Here is a 16,186-nt window from a genome sequence, read left to right on the forward strand (position 1 = left end):
ATGTCTACATTCCCAAACTACTCACAGATGATTGTGCATAATTATGGTAGACTAGTGATAATGGTTACTTGAACGGTCACAAAAAACAGCTTTTTAAAAATAAAACCTAGGCCCTAATTATGCAGGCCTCAAGATTGGTGAGTGACCTCCTGGCAGCCATCGGTCACTAAGAAAAAAAAATACACTCCCCAATGTTAACGACACATGAATAAAAATGTGAATTTCAGCTGTTTGGCAGATGTTGCAGATCACTAAGACACTGGGTTACTAAGGGCTAACTGACCAGTTTAATCCTCGTAAAGGTCGTAAAGGAGCATTCAAGCTCTGCAAGGTTTAGATGCACATTTTCTTAAACTGTCTTTTAAAGTAAGACCAGAATTAGATTGCTTAGGCCAGTTTTTAGTCGTGAAAACAGAACTAAGATAGTAAGGCCACTTTGTCATCGCCTCTTTCTAGAAAACTCAGATCAGGAAGTTGTCTCGCTGTGTGTCTGTTTTCCCCTATGTGCACCCTTCCTTCTGGAACGGTTGAATGAAGTCTTTTTACCATGAGCTGTTTTTATATTTCCCCATTTTTCAAAGTCTTTGTTTCATTTTTCATTTCCACCTCTTTGTCAATTCTTAAACTTGTACTTTACCTTCTGACTGTCTCTTAGACTGTTTCTTTTGTTGGTTAATTGCAGTTGAATTTAGCTGAATAAGTTGAGTAGTTTGTTACTAGGATATTATTTATTAGAGAATCATTAATATTCATTTAAATGGCTAGGGCAGGACAACTTGCTACCAGACTGAAGTTAATTATGGCCTCCTTCTTTGCAGTCATCCCTAGTACAATTTCTTCCTTTTAGTCCTCAGAAATAAGTTAAAAAGTAAGACACAAGGATGTTCTGCTTGATTGTTCAGTTTCTAAAAAAAAGCATACAAAGTTATTAAATCTAACATGCGGTACAAATCTCTTAAAATGTAGAACTACAGTATTTTAGTCTTCAGTGTATCTTGAACTTTTTATACTGTTTTGATTGTAATACATATCACACGGTAGGAGTTGTCTGTACATTAACCTTGTTAGCACTTTGACTTTACTTCCCTTGTTGTGGTTGAGCCCATTTCCTCCTCGGCAGCGCTTCTGTCCTCACTCTGTTGCTTCACATGTGTGAGGGCTTCCGCATGCGTGATGACATTTTATGCCCTTTAAGTTCAGTTCGAACACTGATAAAACACCAGTTGTTTTCTTCATGGCACTTTTTATGCCTCAGCATTGTAGACCGCCGTGGCCTGACCCAGTCCAATAAAGTTCATCACCCATGCCAAGGAGCTCAGTCAGGAACCCGCTATCTCAGGAGCATTCAAGGGAAAGTTTTTCAGATTTGGCAAAAACATTCATTTAAACTTAACTGGTTTTCCTAGTTCAAGTTTGGTCTAGGCCACTGTTCTGGTGTCCGGTGTGTTCTTGTAAACATGGCAGAGTACATCATCACCACGAAAAGCTGGAGAGGATTTCTTTACATGGGGCCCAGACATGAACAGGATTCAAGGATGAACTACAGGGAGTGCAGAATTATTAGGCAAATGAGTATTTTGTCCACATCATCCTCTTCATGCATGTTGTCTTACTCCAAGCTGTATAGGCTCGAAAGCCTACTACCAATTAAGCATATTAGGTGATGTGCATCTCTGTAATGAGAAGGGGTGTGGTCTAATGACATCAACACCCTATATCAGGTGTGCATAATTATTAGGCAACGTCCTTTCCTTTGGCAAAATGGGTCAAAAGAAGGACTTGACAGGCTCAGAAAAGTCAAAAATAGTGAGATATCTTGCAGAGGGATGCAGCAGTCTCAAAATTGCAAAGCTTCTGAAGCGTGATCATCGAACAATCAAGCGTTTCATTCAAAATAGTCAACGGGGTCGCAAGAAGCGTGTGGAAAAACTAAGGCGCAAAATAACTGCCCATGAACTGAGAAAAGTCAAGCGTGCAGCTGCCAAGATGCCACTTGCCACCAGTTTGGCCATATTTCAGAGCTGCAACATCATTGGAGTGCCCAAAAGCACAAGGTGTGCAATACTCAGAGACATGGCCATGGTAAGAAAGGCTGAAAGACGACCACCACTGAACAAGACACACAAGCTGAAACGTCAAGACTGGGCCAAGAAATATCTCAAGACTGGTTTTTCTAAGGTTTTATGGACTGATGAAATGAGAGGGAGTCTTGATGGATGGGCCCGTGGCTGGATTGGTAAAGGGCAGAGAGCTCCAGTCCGACTCAGACGCCAGCAAGGTGGAGGTGGAGTACTGGTTTGGGCTGGTATCATCAAAGATGAGCTTGTGGGGCCTTTTCGGGTTGAGGATGGAGTCAAGCTCAACTCCCAGTCCTACTGCCAGTTTCTGGAAGACACCTTCTTCAAGCAGTGGTACAGGAAGAAGTCTGCATCCTTCAAGAAAAACATGATTTTCATGCAGGACAATGCTCCCTCACACGTCCAAGTACTCCACAGCGTGGCTGGCAAGAAAGGGTATAAAAGAAGAAAAACTAATGACATGGCCACCTTGTTCACCTGATCTGAACCCCATTGAGAACCTGTGGTCCATCATCAAATGTGAGATTTACAAGGAGGGAAAACAGTACACCTCTCTGAACAGTGTCTGGGAGGCTGTGGTTGCTGCTGCACGCAATGTTGATGGTGAACAGATCCAAACACTGACAGAATCCATGGATGGCAGGCTTTTGAGTGTCCTTGCAAAGAAAGGTGGCTATATTGGTCGCTGATTTGTTTTTGTTTTGTTTTTGAATGTCAGAAATGTATATTTGTGAATGTGGAGATGTTATATTGGTTTCACTGGTAAAAATAAATAATTGAAATGGGTATATATTTGTTTTTTGTTAAGTTGCCTAATAATTATGCACAGTAATAGTCACCTGCACACACAGATATCCCCCTAAAATAGCTAAAACTAAAAACTACTTCCAAAAACATTCAGCTTTGATATTAATGAGTTTTTTGGGTTCATTGAGAACATGGTTGTTGTTCAATAATAAAATTATTCCTCAAAAATACAACTTGCCTAATAATTCTGCACTCCCTGCAGTTGGATGTGACAAAATACAGTATTGTACCAAATACAGTATTATTCTCTTAATATTTTGCTTCCATTGTGCCAGATTTGTTCTAATTTGTATTGACGTTTTGAGCAATACCTTGCCAAGCTTTCTGAAGGTCTTTCTGAGGTTTTCTTTGGACACTGGTGTCTTTCAGAGGAAGGTTTTCTTTTTCTTTTCTTTTTTTTTAAAAGACACTTAACACTGACCTGTGAATCATTCAAGCATAAAAAAAGCACCGAAGGAATGAACAAGTATTTGATCTACACATAGCAGGCAACTTACCAACAAAACAGAGCCTGCACTTCAACATCATCGAAGCAGTATAAGATCGTCTTGACAGAGATTTGGACAATAGGCAACCAACATCCAAAGAAAAGCTTTAGATTTCCTTGAAGAGGCCGGGAGAAATATTCTTGACGAATGCTTATAAACATTAAAAGAAAGTCTAAGAGTCATAGTAGTCATACTAAATACTGACCTTATTCGAGCTTTTTAGAATTTTACAAACTATATACTCTATTTCCATGTATATATATATATATACACATGTTTCAACAAATTAATTTCACCATTTCCTACAAAAATATAAATACATGACGGGTTATCAAGCATTTTACGTAATACTGTACAAATGCTTATTACTACGGATGTATATGAAGTCGTCCATCCATTGTTAGCCTATATACATCATCATCATTATCATCAGACTTCTAGCACACAGGGACTTTCGATGTGGGGGGAAGCATATCGACCAGCGGTAACTGAAGATACACTACACGAGAATATTTGGTTGTTGTTGAGCATGTTAATGCAGTTGTTTGCAGGCTGCAGTGATGCCACAAAGCATCCTGCATGTGCGAAAAAAATTCTAAATATCAGCAGTTTGTTTAGTGAAATTGTTTTTTATATTTACGAACTGGTTATTGATGTGTGCAATTAAGTGTTTACTGAAGTGACCTTTAAATAGGGGATGATGTTAGACACTGTAGGACGAAGTGATTGGAAGATAGCTGCTAACGGAGTAAAACTAACAGCACCTTAAACATTTAAATGACTTAATTAATTTAAAACAATATGTATATTTATTCTTTTTCCAGGGATTGGTCCAGTGTACTGCAGCTTGTTTGGCCTAATGAGGGAAAGTGACCGAACATGGTTCGCCCCAAATCATGTCTTTAAAGTGGACCACTCATCCTGTGAGAAACTGCACTTCAGAATCAGGTAGACAGTTATACTTTTTAGTTTTTTTTTCTGATTTCCTTAATCTGTTTCAGATTTTTCAAACTTTTTTTTCTTCTCTTTTTCTCTTTTCTCTTCTTTTCCATGATCACCCCTCTTGTCCAGATACTATTTTCCTGGCTGGTACAACAGCAGCAATTTATCATACGCACATCGCTATGGTTTCTCTAAAGGGATGGAAAGCCCTGTGATGGATGACTGTGTCATGGCATACCAGTTTTTTCAGGTTAGTCTTAACGCTTTATACCTCATAAAGAACAGTAAGACGTCATTTTGTTTTTGTAGCGCCATAGAGTCTGCAGAGTCTGTTTAATGCCTTCACCCTTTCTTTATCGTCTGCGCATGTGGTTTCTTTCTCTTTTTTTTAGCACTGTTGGGTGGGAGATAAAATGTGCTTGTTTCTCTGTCTCTCTGACTGGCTGCCAGTCTGTCTGTCATGTCAGCCCATTCTTTGGTACAAATTAAGAAAACAGGAAGTGGGGTAGTGAGAGTGCTCAAGAAGCACAAAATGGGGAACAGGTCCAGGTTCTTTTTGTTTATGTGTATGCATGCACACAAATGTTTTTGTGTGCATGTTTTTAAAATAGCTTCTGACTTTTTTTTTTATCTTGTCATGTTTGTGCTAACCTCACTTGAAGACACTGTCTGTTGAGTTTTGTTTTCATCACCATTGCCACATTGACACCCCGAGCTGTGTGGCAAAACAGACGGGTTTGTTTTGGTGGACTTCTGCAAGAGTTCAGCCACGTAGTAGTTTGCTGATGAAATAATGGATAAAAAGAGTTGTGCATTAAAGTTGTGCATTTTCTGTCAATGCACAACTTTAATGCAGGCTTATGGAGGCTGCCCCTCCATAATCCTGCTTATGGAGGGGCAGCCTCTTCTTTATATTAACATTAAAATAGCTGTTCTCCTTAAAAGATGCCGTATTTTTCGGACCATAAAGCGCACCGGATTATAAGGCACACTGTCGATGAACAGGTCTGTTGTCATACAAAAGGCGCATTTAGCGAAACAAAACAGTCAAAAGTCAAACTTTACTCGACTCATCCTTCTTGCTTCCTCCACTTCCGTAACATTTATTCAGTAATGTTGAATTCACTTGCAGCTCCTCTATTCCCAGGTTGTTGCAGTATATTAATGACTAACCTCGTATTGCGGATGGATTATCTCAGCTGTTCTCCTGACTCAAGTTTGGTCCCTTTAGACCCTTTCCTGCCATATGATTGCATTTGTCCCTAACCATTGGGAACCCTCACCTGTCTTCATTTATTTTTTATGTATGTTTATATATATTTATGTACGTTTTAATTCTTTTAGAAATCTCTCAGTCAGAACATGGTATATCATGTTTAGGTGGAAACTAGCGAGCTAACTTCCTGGACCCATATTACTCTGCGAGGCTCCTGACTACGGTAGCCATAATGCTACCATCAAGTGGTGTGGCATTGTAGCTTACCGAAGTCGTACTAAAACGATTTTTGAGCGCTGTGTACCACTTAAAATCGGTTCGAGGTCAGTAAGCACAACCAGAATTCATATATAAGGCGCACCGGATTATAAGGTGCACTGCCGATTTTTGAGAAAATTAAAGGATTTTAAGTGCGCCTTATAGTGCGGAAAATACGGTACTTTCTGTTTACCCTGCTGCTCCTAATCTGATTAATTTTTAGCTTTAGTCATATTTACTTTTTTCTTTGTGTATTATTCATCAGTTTCCTTTTGTTCATTTTCTTTTGCCAGTGGCGTAGTGACTTTCTGAATGGCTGGGTTGATATTCCAGTTAGCCATGAAGCGCAGGAGGAGTGCCTGGGCATGGCTGTGCTGGACATGATGAGGCTCGCCAAAGAGAGCGGGCAATCAGCAGTGGACATCTACAATGACAAAAGGTAGCTTGCCGTCTGTTTCTTATTTTCCAATCTGCTCAAAAAAAAAAATTAGGAAACAAAATCTTAGCAGTCTTTTATAGTTTTACTTACCTAATACCTATTAAGACTTCCTGGATTGTTTTTTTAGGGCCTGAGGACACGAAGTGTGAATGCCCTGTTGTATCTGCTCCATTTATCATTATTATTATTATTATTTCATGTCTTTGATCACCTTTTTCAGATCTTTCATGAAATTTGGCACATTTTGCAATATTTGACTGGTCACAGTGTTACCTAGTGGGAACAGGAAATGTCATGTTTTACTGCTTCAAGGCAGTTGACCCCAGAAATCCCAGGAAGCCCTGAAGGAGTTGGTTTTAGGCTCAACTGAAAAAAGAGTTTTCATCAAAGGGCGTGACCCTGGTGGCATAGGGAATTTCGATGTTTTGTCATGAAGGATGAAATTGCTCTAACTCAAAGACATCTAAACTAATCTTCTGCAAAAAAAATTCCTAAACATTTAAACTTGGATCCTGTAGATCTGGCAATGTGTGAAGGAAAAGCCTTTCCTTGAGTGTTGCAGATAATGATATAATCAAGCTGTGTTAAGAAATAGAATCATAAAAAAGGAAATGGAAATGAAAATGGGAAAATGTCCTGTAAAATGAAAAAATACTATCCACTGGAGTGGAGTGGATTTTTTTCCAAGTTGCTTAAGGTTTTAGACATTGTGGGGCTTTAGGGGTTAACTTGCCTCTGCAACATTGCATGGAAGCTGGCAACAGTGTCCTTGGATTGGCAAACTACGGTGGTGCTTTTTAGGCTGTGCTCCACCTAAAGGTTTATCACACCCCGTACCTGGCCAGAACCAGCCCGCCAGAGCCAACCTGAGGAAGGGCATCAAACAGGCCAAGGAGGCCTACAAGAGGTGGATAGAAGTAAGGAAGGATAGAGGGCTTCCTCACAGGCAACAACCTCTGCCAGGTATAGAGAGGCATCCAAGCCCTCACGAACTTTAAAGGCCAGAGCCCCCCAACCCCCGACAGCAGCTTCAAAGTTGCAGAGGAGTTCAACACCTTCTTTGCCTGGTTTGATTCTTGTGGTGCTGCGTTCCCGGTCCTTACTGTACGCCCGGTAAACACATGACTGTACACCAACCCAAACAACCAACGTCATGGTCAAGTATGAACCACCATAGTCGGTCTCATCTCTGATGGAGATGAGACAGCGTACAGGGTTGAGGTAGAGAACTTGTCCTGCTGGTGCTCAGAAACCTGAAGCTGAACGTCCTCAAACAAAAGAACTCAAAATAGACTTCAGGAGGCACAGACAGGTCCACTCCACTCTTATTATAAACAGAGAACAGGTGAAATCTGTCTCCACCTACAGGCTTCTGGGCACCCACATCTCAACTGATCTCACCTGGACTCACACACTGGTAAAGAAGGCCTAACAGCAGCTGCACTTCCTCCGTGTCCTGAGGAATAATAACCATGACCGAAAGCTGCTGCTGGCCTTTTACAGCTCCTCATAGGAGATTGTGCTCTCCTATTGTCTGGGTGTTTGGCATGCAGGGGCCACAACTGATTTTAATTAACACGGGCCCCAAAAAAGTGTTGGTTGCCCTCTGCCACCTTCGTCCTAGTCATGGGACACAGGACTGGGCCATCATCATCTTAAGGATAATCAAGGATTGTTGGTAGTTCGCTCAACTCAATTGGTGGACTTAGAGAAGGCATTCGAAGGTGTTCCTTGTGGTATCCTATCCAGATTTCTTAACAAGTATGGGTTGTTGGGTCTGTTGCTGTATGCTGTTCACTGTTACTGTAGTGAGAGCTTGCTTAACATTGCTGGCAATAATTCAGACTAATTCCCTGGTGGTATTGAACTGCCAGGGCTGCTTTTTATCACTAATTGTGCCCATAATCATAAACAGCCAAAGAGAATGTGAGGTAAGGTTCAGTGATCTGGTGAGCTGCTTAGGTCATTAGACTAGAATGTGCAACAGGAAAAAAGACCTTGGTTACACCCAGAACTTCCTGGAAAGGTTATATATCTAATCAAATCAAATCAAATCAAATCACTTTTATTGTCACATCACATGTGCAGGCACACTGGCACAGCACATGCGAGTGAAATTCTTGTGTGCGAGCCCCACAAGCAACAGAGATGTGCAAACACAACAACACAAACGAGCAAAATACAAGAATGGCCAACCTGAAACTAATAAATATATGTACAATATATAATAGTGTATGCATTTCTGGATGTGTATACTAAATATTTTCCTACGTGTGTGTGTGTGTGTGGTGTGTGTGTGTATGCACATTTTTACAAATTAAATAGTTAAAAAAAAATTAAAAAAACAAATAAATAATAATAATAATAATAATAATAATAATAATAATAATAAAATATATAAAATATACAGAGTTGAATATGTGCAAAACAAGTGGCATTTATATACAGTGTGGAGTGCATAATGTTAAAGTTCCAGTAGTGAAGCTGAGGTGTCTATGACGTGTTCAGCAGTCTGATGGCCTGATGGAAAAAGCTGTCTCTCAGTCTGCTGGTACGGGACCGGATGCTGCAGAACCTCCTTCCTGATGGAAGCAGTCTGAACAGTTTATGGCTGGGGTGACTGGAGTCCTTGATGATCCTCCCCGCTTTCCTCAGGCAGCGCTTCCTGTAGATGTCTTGGAGGGAGGGAAGCTCACCTCCAATTATCCGTTCAGAGCACCGCACTACTCGCTGGAGAGCTTTGCGGTTGTAGGCGGTGCTGTTGCCATACCAGGTGGTGATGCATCCAGTGAGGATGCTCTCAATGGCACAGCGATAGAAGGTCCTGAGGATGCGGGGGCTCATGCCGAATCTTTTCAGTCTCCTGAGAAAGAAGAGGCGCTGCTGCGCCTTCTTCACTGTTTTGTTTGTGTGTACTGACCACGTAAGATCCTCAGCCAGGTGTACGCCAAGGAACCGGAAGCTGCTCACTCTCTCCACAGCAGCGCCGTTGATGGTGATGGGGGTGTGTACTTCTCTGCACCTCCGGAAGTCCACTATCAACTCCTTTGTCTTTGCGACGTTGAGGGTGAGATGGTTGTCTTGACACCAGTGGGTCAGGGCGCTGACCTCCTCCCTGTAAGCCGTCTCATCACCGTTGGTGATAAGACCCACCACTGTAGTGTCGTCCGCAAACTTCACAATGATGTTGGAGCTGTTAGTGGCTGTGCAGTCGTAGGTGTAGAGTGAGTACAGGAGAGGGCTCAGTACACACCCCTGTGGAGCACCAGTGTTCAGTGTGATGGGGGATGAGGTGATGCTGCCCAGTCTGACCACCTGGCGTCTGTCAGACAGGAAGCTAAGGATCCAGCTGCAGAGGGAGCTGCTCAGTCCTAGATCCTGCAGTTTCCTGTCCAGCTTCGAGGGAACGATGGTATTGAATGCTGAGCTGTAATCTACAAACAGCATCCTCACATACGTGTCTCTCTTCTCCAGGTGTGACAGGGCAGTGTGTAGTGTCAGGGCTATGGCATCATCAGTGGACCTGTTGTGGCGGTATGCAAACTGTAGAGGGTCCAGTGAGTCGGGTAGTGCAGAGCAGATGAAGTCCCTGACCAGCTTCTCGAAGCATTTGCTTACGATGGGGGTCAGGGCTACAGGTCGCCAGTCGTTCAATAAGGAGATGGTGGAGGATTTGGGTACAGGGACGATGGTGGCCATTTTGAAGCAGGCTGGGACTACAGACAGAGAGAGGGAAAGGTTGAAGATGTGTGTGAACACTCCAGCCAGCTGAGCCGCGCATGACCTGAGGACGCGGCCGGGAATCCCGTCCGGACCAGTAGCTTTGCGTGCGTTCACCTTCCTGAAGCACTTCCGCACATCCTCCTCAGACACAGTGTGCGCACTGACGTCATCCGCGGTGCGCACACTGTCCGATCTCATGGTGTTCGCTGTGTCGAATCTAGTGTAGAATACGTTTAGATCCTCACACAGGGAGGCCGTGGTCTGCGGTGTGCTGGTTTTCCCTCTAAAGTCTGTGATCGTGTTTAGTCCCTGCCACATACTCCGAGGGTTGTCAAACTGTTGCTCCACCCTGTCCCTGTACTCACGTTTGGCTGCTTTGATCGTCTTCCGGAGTTGGTAATGTGCGTGTTTGTAGTCCGATGTGTTCGCGGAGGCAAAGGCGGTGTTCCGTGCCACCAGTGCCGCGCGAACATCTCCGTTAATCCAGGGTTTTTGATTTGGGAAGGATTTGACTGTTCTGGATGGGACGACATCTTCCACGCATTTCCTGATAAATCCACAGACTGAGTCTGTGTATTCATCAATGTCTCTGGCGGCCACGTGAAACATTTCCCAGTCCGCGTGATCAAAACAGTCCCGCAGCGCAGACTCCGATTGGTCCGTCCAACAGTGCACCGCCCTCCGGGTTGGAGCTTCCTGTTTCAGCTTCTGCCTGTAGGCGGGCAGGAGCAGGATGGAGCAGTGATCTGATTGGCCGAATGGGGCGCGGGGGAGGGCTTTGTACGCATCCCGGAAAGAGGTGTAACAGTGGTCGAGTAGCCGGTTTCCACGTGTGTTGAAAAGGATGTGTTGATGGAGTTTTGGTGAGACTTTCTTCAGGTCTCCCTTATTAAAGTCTCCGGCTGTGATAAACGCTGCCTCTGGGTGTGCGGTTTCCTCGCTGCTGATCGCGCTGTACAGTTCCCTGAGTGCACGGTCAGTGTCGGCTTGTGGGGGAATGTAAACAGCCGTAATAATCACTGCTGTAAATTCCCTCGGTAGCCAGAATGGCCGGCACTTAATCATCAGGTACTCCAGGTCCGGTGAGCAGAAGGATTTGACCGGGTGCACGTTCGCATAATCACACCAGCTGTTGTTGATCATGAAACACACACCACCGCCTCTGCTTTTCCCAGTAAGATCCTGTGACCTGTCCGCGCGGTGCACAGAGAACCCCGGCAGTTGTATTGCGGAGTCCGGTACTTTGTCCGATAGCCAGGTTTCTGTGAGGCATATCACGCAGCAGTCCCGCATCTCTCGCTGGAATGAGATCCGTGCCCGAAGCTCGCACAGCTTGTTCTCCAGAGACTGCATATTAGCCAGTAATAAACTGGGTAACGGTGGTCTGTAAGTGCGCCGTCTCAGTCGAACCAGAACGCCAGATCTTCTCCCTCTGCGTCGGCGTTTGCGGCCTCCAGGGCCAGAGAACAAAGGCGTCTCAGGTGAGATGAATGGGGGGTCTGCAAACGGAGCGTCCGTGTTGCAAAACTTGAACTCCGGAAAGTTATTAGAAAGACCGTCTTTTATGTCCAGTAAGGTTTGTCGGTCGTACACAAGGAGACAAGTGCTGCTCGTGAAAAAATAAAGGAAAAGTAAAATTAAACACAGAAGAAAGCCGTTGCTTGGGGGAGCTCGCGACGAGGCTGCCATACTCGGCGCCATCTTGAATTATTATCTAGGCTAGCGTTCCACTAGAAGACCTGGAATAGGTGGTTGGGGAGACTGATCAACGCATGCTTAGACCTGTGGCCTTGCAACCCTTGTGGAAAACTGTAAAATAGGGCTGGATATCGTCACTGATTTCTAGAATCGATTCTGATTCACAAGGTCCTGAAACGATTCGATCCACAATTCGATTCAATTCGATTTAAATCTGGGAAATTTTGCCTCAGACAGTCAGAAATATTATAATTCAGATCAGTACATTTACATATTTTTGTATCTATAAAAAGGAAGCTGACACTCGCAAGACTTTATCAAAGGTGTGAGCATCACAGCAGATGCTTCTGTGTCAAAGTAGCTGAAGATAAAACACAGAAAAACGTGAAGGTGATTTTCCTGGCCTGGGATTTTATAAAAATATTCTGCAGTACATCAAAAACGAAAGAAAACCATTAATCAACTTATGAACATTACCTCTGAAGTTACAGCGGTTTTATTAGAGACACGGCTAAGCGTTTTGCATTTTGCATAATTTTAAAAGTTCAAATTTGTTCAGAAGCCTATTGAACGGCAGAAATTAGGTTTTCTTTTCGGAAGTAAGTAAAAGGAAAAAAATTGCGGCTGGCAGCGCTGTAAACAACGGTAGACTTGTGTGAATAATGCAGAAAACAGATTTTTAGACGAGAAACTGTTCTTGAAGTACAGAGAGAGAGAGAGAGAGAGAGAGACAGCTGTGCATGAAGTGTGATTTTATCGTGCTGGATATGCATGTGCGTGCATATGCTGCCAACTATTTGACCTAAATAATTAGAAATGCTAGTTCCTGTGCTGGTGTGCATGTGGTATAGTTTATGAATAACAATATCATCAAAGTAGTGTGACAGACACAGTGTTCATGCAGTTAAATAAAATACCTGTATGTGAAATAAAGTTTCAGTTGAAAATATTTCATCTGTACTAGGCTTGATCACAGGGTATATATATATATATATATAAATATATACATACATATATATTTCTGCCTAACTAATCATTAGGATGAATTATTTGTAAAGATTTTAGACAGATCCTCCTGAATGACCTCTCTATTCTTTTAGCTACAAGTCCTTCCTCCCAGTGTCCATGCGAAGCCGCATCCAGGAATATAACATTTTGACTCGGAAGAGAATCCGCTATCGCTTCAGGAAGTTCATCCAGCAGTTCAGTGAGTGCAAGGCCACTGTGTGTAACCTCAAGCTCAAATACTTAATGAGCCTTGAGATGCTGTTGCCCTCTCTCTACTCCGAGCACTTCCAAGTCACAGACACCTCCTCAAATGAGGTTACCATCATTGTCATGGGAAATAAGGGCATCCAGTGGTCTAAAGGGAAAGAGGAGGACAGAGCAGAGGAGGTGAGAACAAATATATTACAAGTGTGTTGTTGTCATGGGTGTGTCCTATCATTGGTGCTTGTGTGCATTGATTTAAAAAAAAAAGAATACAAATAACTATTTTTAACTGTTCGTGTGTGTGTGTGTGTGTGTGTGTGTGTGTGTGTGTGTGTGTGTGTGTGTGTGTGTGTGTGTGTGTGTGTGTGTGTGTGTGTAGGAGCTGCAGACATACTGTGATTTTCCAGAGGTGATTGACATCAGTATCAAACAAGGCAATAAGGAAGGATCTGCAGAGAGCCGCATAGTTACACTCACCAAACAGGATAACCAGATCATGGTATAGTAAACACGTCTGCTGTGTTATTGGTCATTCTCTGCTGTTACTGAGAAATTTTAATTACAGTTCACTTTGGTTTAAAACTATTTAACTTTCAGTCATGTCTGTTAACCATGTTGCAACATATGTTCTTTATTCATTTGAATGAAGTATTTAAGGATATGAAGATAAATCGTTTCAATGGGGCCAACATGACTTGAACACATTATCCTCCTCCAGATGCCCCACATAATGAAACCATGCCACTACCAGAAATCTTAGGAGCTGACACAACAGACCAACAACTAGCTAAACATAACATCTAAACACACAAGCTAATTTGGATTTAGTTAAGAAAATGTGGAATTAAATTAAATGCAATGAAGCAGGATCCCCACACCCTAAGATAATACAGAGAAACTCCAGCAATCAAACATCCATCTATGAGCAAGCGCTTGGTTCCAGGGCGAAGGAAATACTCCCTTTTAACAGGAAGAAACCTCCAGCAAAACCAGGCTCATGGAGGGGCAGCCATCTGCTCCGACCTGTTAGGGGTGAGAGAAACAGGACAAAAGAAACACTGTGGAAAAATAAATTGTTTTCCTACCAGTTTGAAGTTCATTCTGCATCTCCACATCAGTTTAACGACCTCAACATCAGTTCCAGTACCATGATAGATGCTCAGCAGTTCAATAGATATGCTCTGTGGATAAAAGTACATGTCTACTCCTCTTAATCTTTGAGTACAGGTATTTTTAGTTCAATTGATACAGGTGTATAAAATCAAGCACCTCACCATGCAGTCTGCCTTTACAAACATTTGTGAAAGAAAGATGGGCTATTCTAAAGAAGACACTGAATTCATAATAGGTATCACCGTTTCAAGAAAGCAGTTCCCGAAATTTCTTTTTTTTTTCCTACAGTCAGCTGCAAATAGTATTACTGCAAAGTGGGAACTTTTAGAAACTCATTTACCAAGTGGCAGACTACATAAAGTTACATGGTGAGTCACCGAGTACTCAAAGCTCTGCTGACTCAATATCTTTAGAGTTCCAGACCTCCTGTGACATTAACGGCAGCATAAACACTGCACCGGGAGCTTTGTGGCATGGGTTTTCATGGCGGAGCAGCTCCTGCAGGTGTAATGTACTTATATTTACTTAAATTATTTAGTAAATATAGTGTATGTATTCAGACAGTTGAATGAACGCTTAGTACTGGCAGCAGATAACAGGCACGTGTCACCAGTGGCAGCCATCATGGATCAAGATGGTAGCAGTATCAACTTGGAGACTCTGGGCTGAACTCTCACAACTAAATGATGTTAGGTTGTCCTCATTTGCTCGTGTATAAGATACTTTGTTGCTTCCAGCACGAGAAAATAAGTAAAATCCTGCATCTGTATTTCTGTATGCCTCTGCATTGACTCACAATGAAGGAGCTGGAATTTCGCTCGCTCTCAGTGGCCGTGTCATTCGTGTCACTGATCGATGGATACTACAGGCTGGTGGCCGATGCCCATCATTACCTGTGCAAAGAATTAGCGCCGCCACGGCTTCTGGAGTGCATTCAGAGCTACTGCCACGGCCCTGTGTCGTAAGTATCACACGCATGCATATCATGCATCACGTCCCACATGCACAGTCATGGACAGATGAAATCAGCAAAAAACATTCTGTCCCTTTTGATCGCAGGATGGAATTTACGGTCAGTAAATTGCGGCGCTCCGGTAACCATCAAGGCCTGTACATGCTTCGCTGCAGCCCCAGGGATTATGATAAATACTTCATGTCTTTTGTGGTGGGGGTAAGTAGTGTTAATGTTTGTGGGGAACACTCGATTTCCCACATTACTGCTATGCAATGTAACTCGCTTCTTCAGCTTATGACTGCATACATCCAAGCAGATATAAAATATGAAGTAAGATGTTTAAAGTCACTACGATGAAATTGCACAGCTGTTTCTCAAAGTAAACCATGTCCACTGGTTTTCAAAAACCGGAAACACACCTATCTGCACATGATTTTGATCACATTTTCAGCCACTAGAGGGAGCAATAAGGTTTGGTATCTACTTGCTGCAGGCGGTCTATATCTCCCAGCAGGTCACCATACTGTGACTTACTGGATGTGTGTTCTGTGTTTGACTTTAAGTGTAACTTAGACTGTTTCAAGTTTGTATGACTGAGGGAGGATTAAAACAAGTAAAAATGACCAGTTTTCAGACCGTGTATGGCTGACTGAAACGGCAGTAAGGAAGGGACACAAGGAGCATCCTTTGTAACATTCAGCACAACTCAGCTGTGGAAACTTTTCTTTTGATTTTCAGTATGAAACGATGGTGGACTATAAGCACTGTCAGATCACAAAGACGGAGTCAGGAGAGTACATTCTAAGTGGAGCCAAGAGGAGCTTTGGTTCACTCAGGGAACTTCTGAATTGCTACCAGAAGGAGGCGCTCCGCACTGATGGGTACACATTTCAGCTGATCAGGTGCTGCCCACCCAGCCACAAAGGTCAGTGTTCACATCCAGAACATGTATGTGATGAAAACGAAAATGAAAACGTGAAATACAAGCTATTTTCTCATTTCAGAATTGAAGGCACAGTAAAATGCATTTCCACATGCTTTGAGTTTTTTAAAAAATAAAAGCATTTTAACATTTAATGAAGCTATGAAAACAGTGAGCAGCGTGCGTTGTTTAGCTGTGAAACATTAGATGACAGTGATAAAATCAGCAAATAAAATGTGGTTTTCCAGTATCCTCAAACTTGTAAATTGTCATGGTCGCTGTGTGGCAGGCAGGATGAGGACCCAAAATGCAAACTCACGGACTCAGGGGATAAA

At 42.8% G+C, this 16,186-nt stretch overlaps 1 protein-coding gene across 1 annotated transcript in view; it reads left to right on the top strand.

Annotated features, from left to right (window-relative positions):
- LOC308385347 (tyrosine-protein kinase JAK2-like) overlaps positions 1-16,186 on the top strand; it is a 43,597-nt gene that overhangs the window by 14,761 nt on the left and 12,650 nt on the right. Inside the window, exons 3-10 of the mRNA XM_080864204.1 lie at positions 4,198-4,321; positions 4,445-4,565; positions 6,083-6,228; positions 12,750-13,044; positions 13,241-13,360; positions 14,778-14,935; positions 15,034-15,145; positions 15,668-15,854. Of these exons, the coding sequence (XP_080720330.1) occupies positions 4,198-4,321; positions 4,445-4,565; positions 6,083-6,228; positions 12,750-13,044; positions 13,241-13,360; positions 14,778-14,935; positions 15,034-15,145; positions 15,668-15,854 (1,263 nt within the window). The remainder of the gene's footprint in view (positions 1-4,197; positions 4,322-4,444; positions 4,566-6,082; positions 6,229-12,749; positions 13,045-13,240; positions 13,361-14,777; positions 14,936-15,033; positions 15,146-15,667; positions 15,855-16,186) is intronic.

Source organism: Rhamphochromis sp. 'chilingali' (assembly GCF_963969265.1).
Source record: "Rhamphochromis sp. 'chilingali' genome assembly, chromosome: 2".
In the NCBI taxonomy this organism is placed as follows: domain Eukaryota; kingdom Metazoa; phylum Chordata; class Actinopteri; order Cichliformes; family Cichlidae; genus Rhamphochromis; species Rhamphochromis sp. 'chilingali'.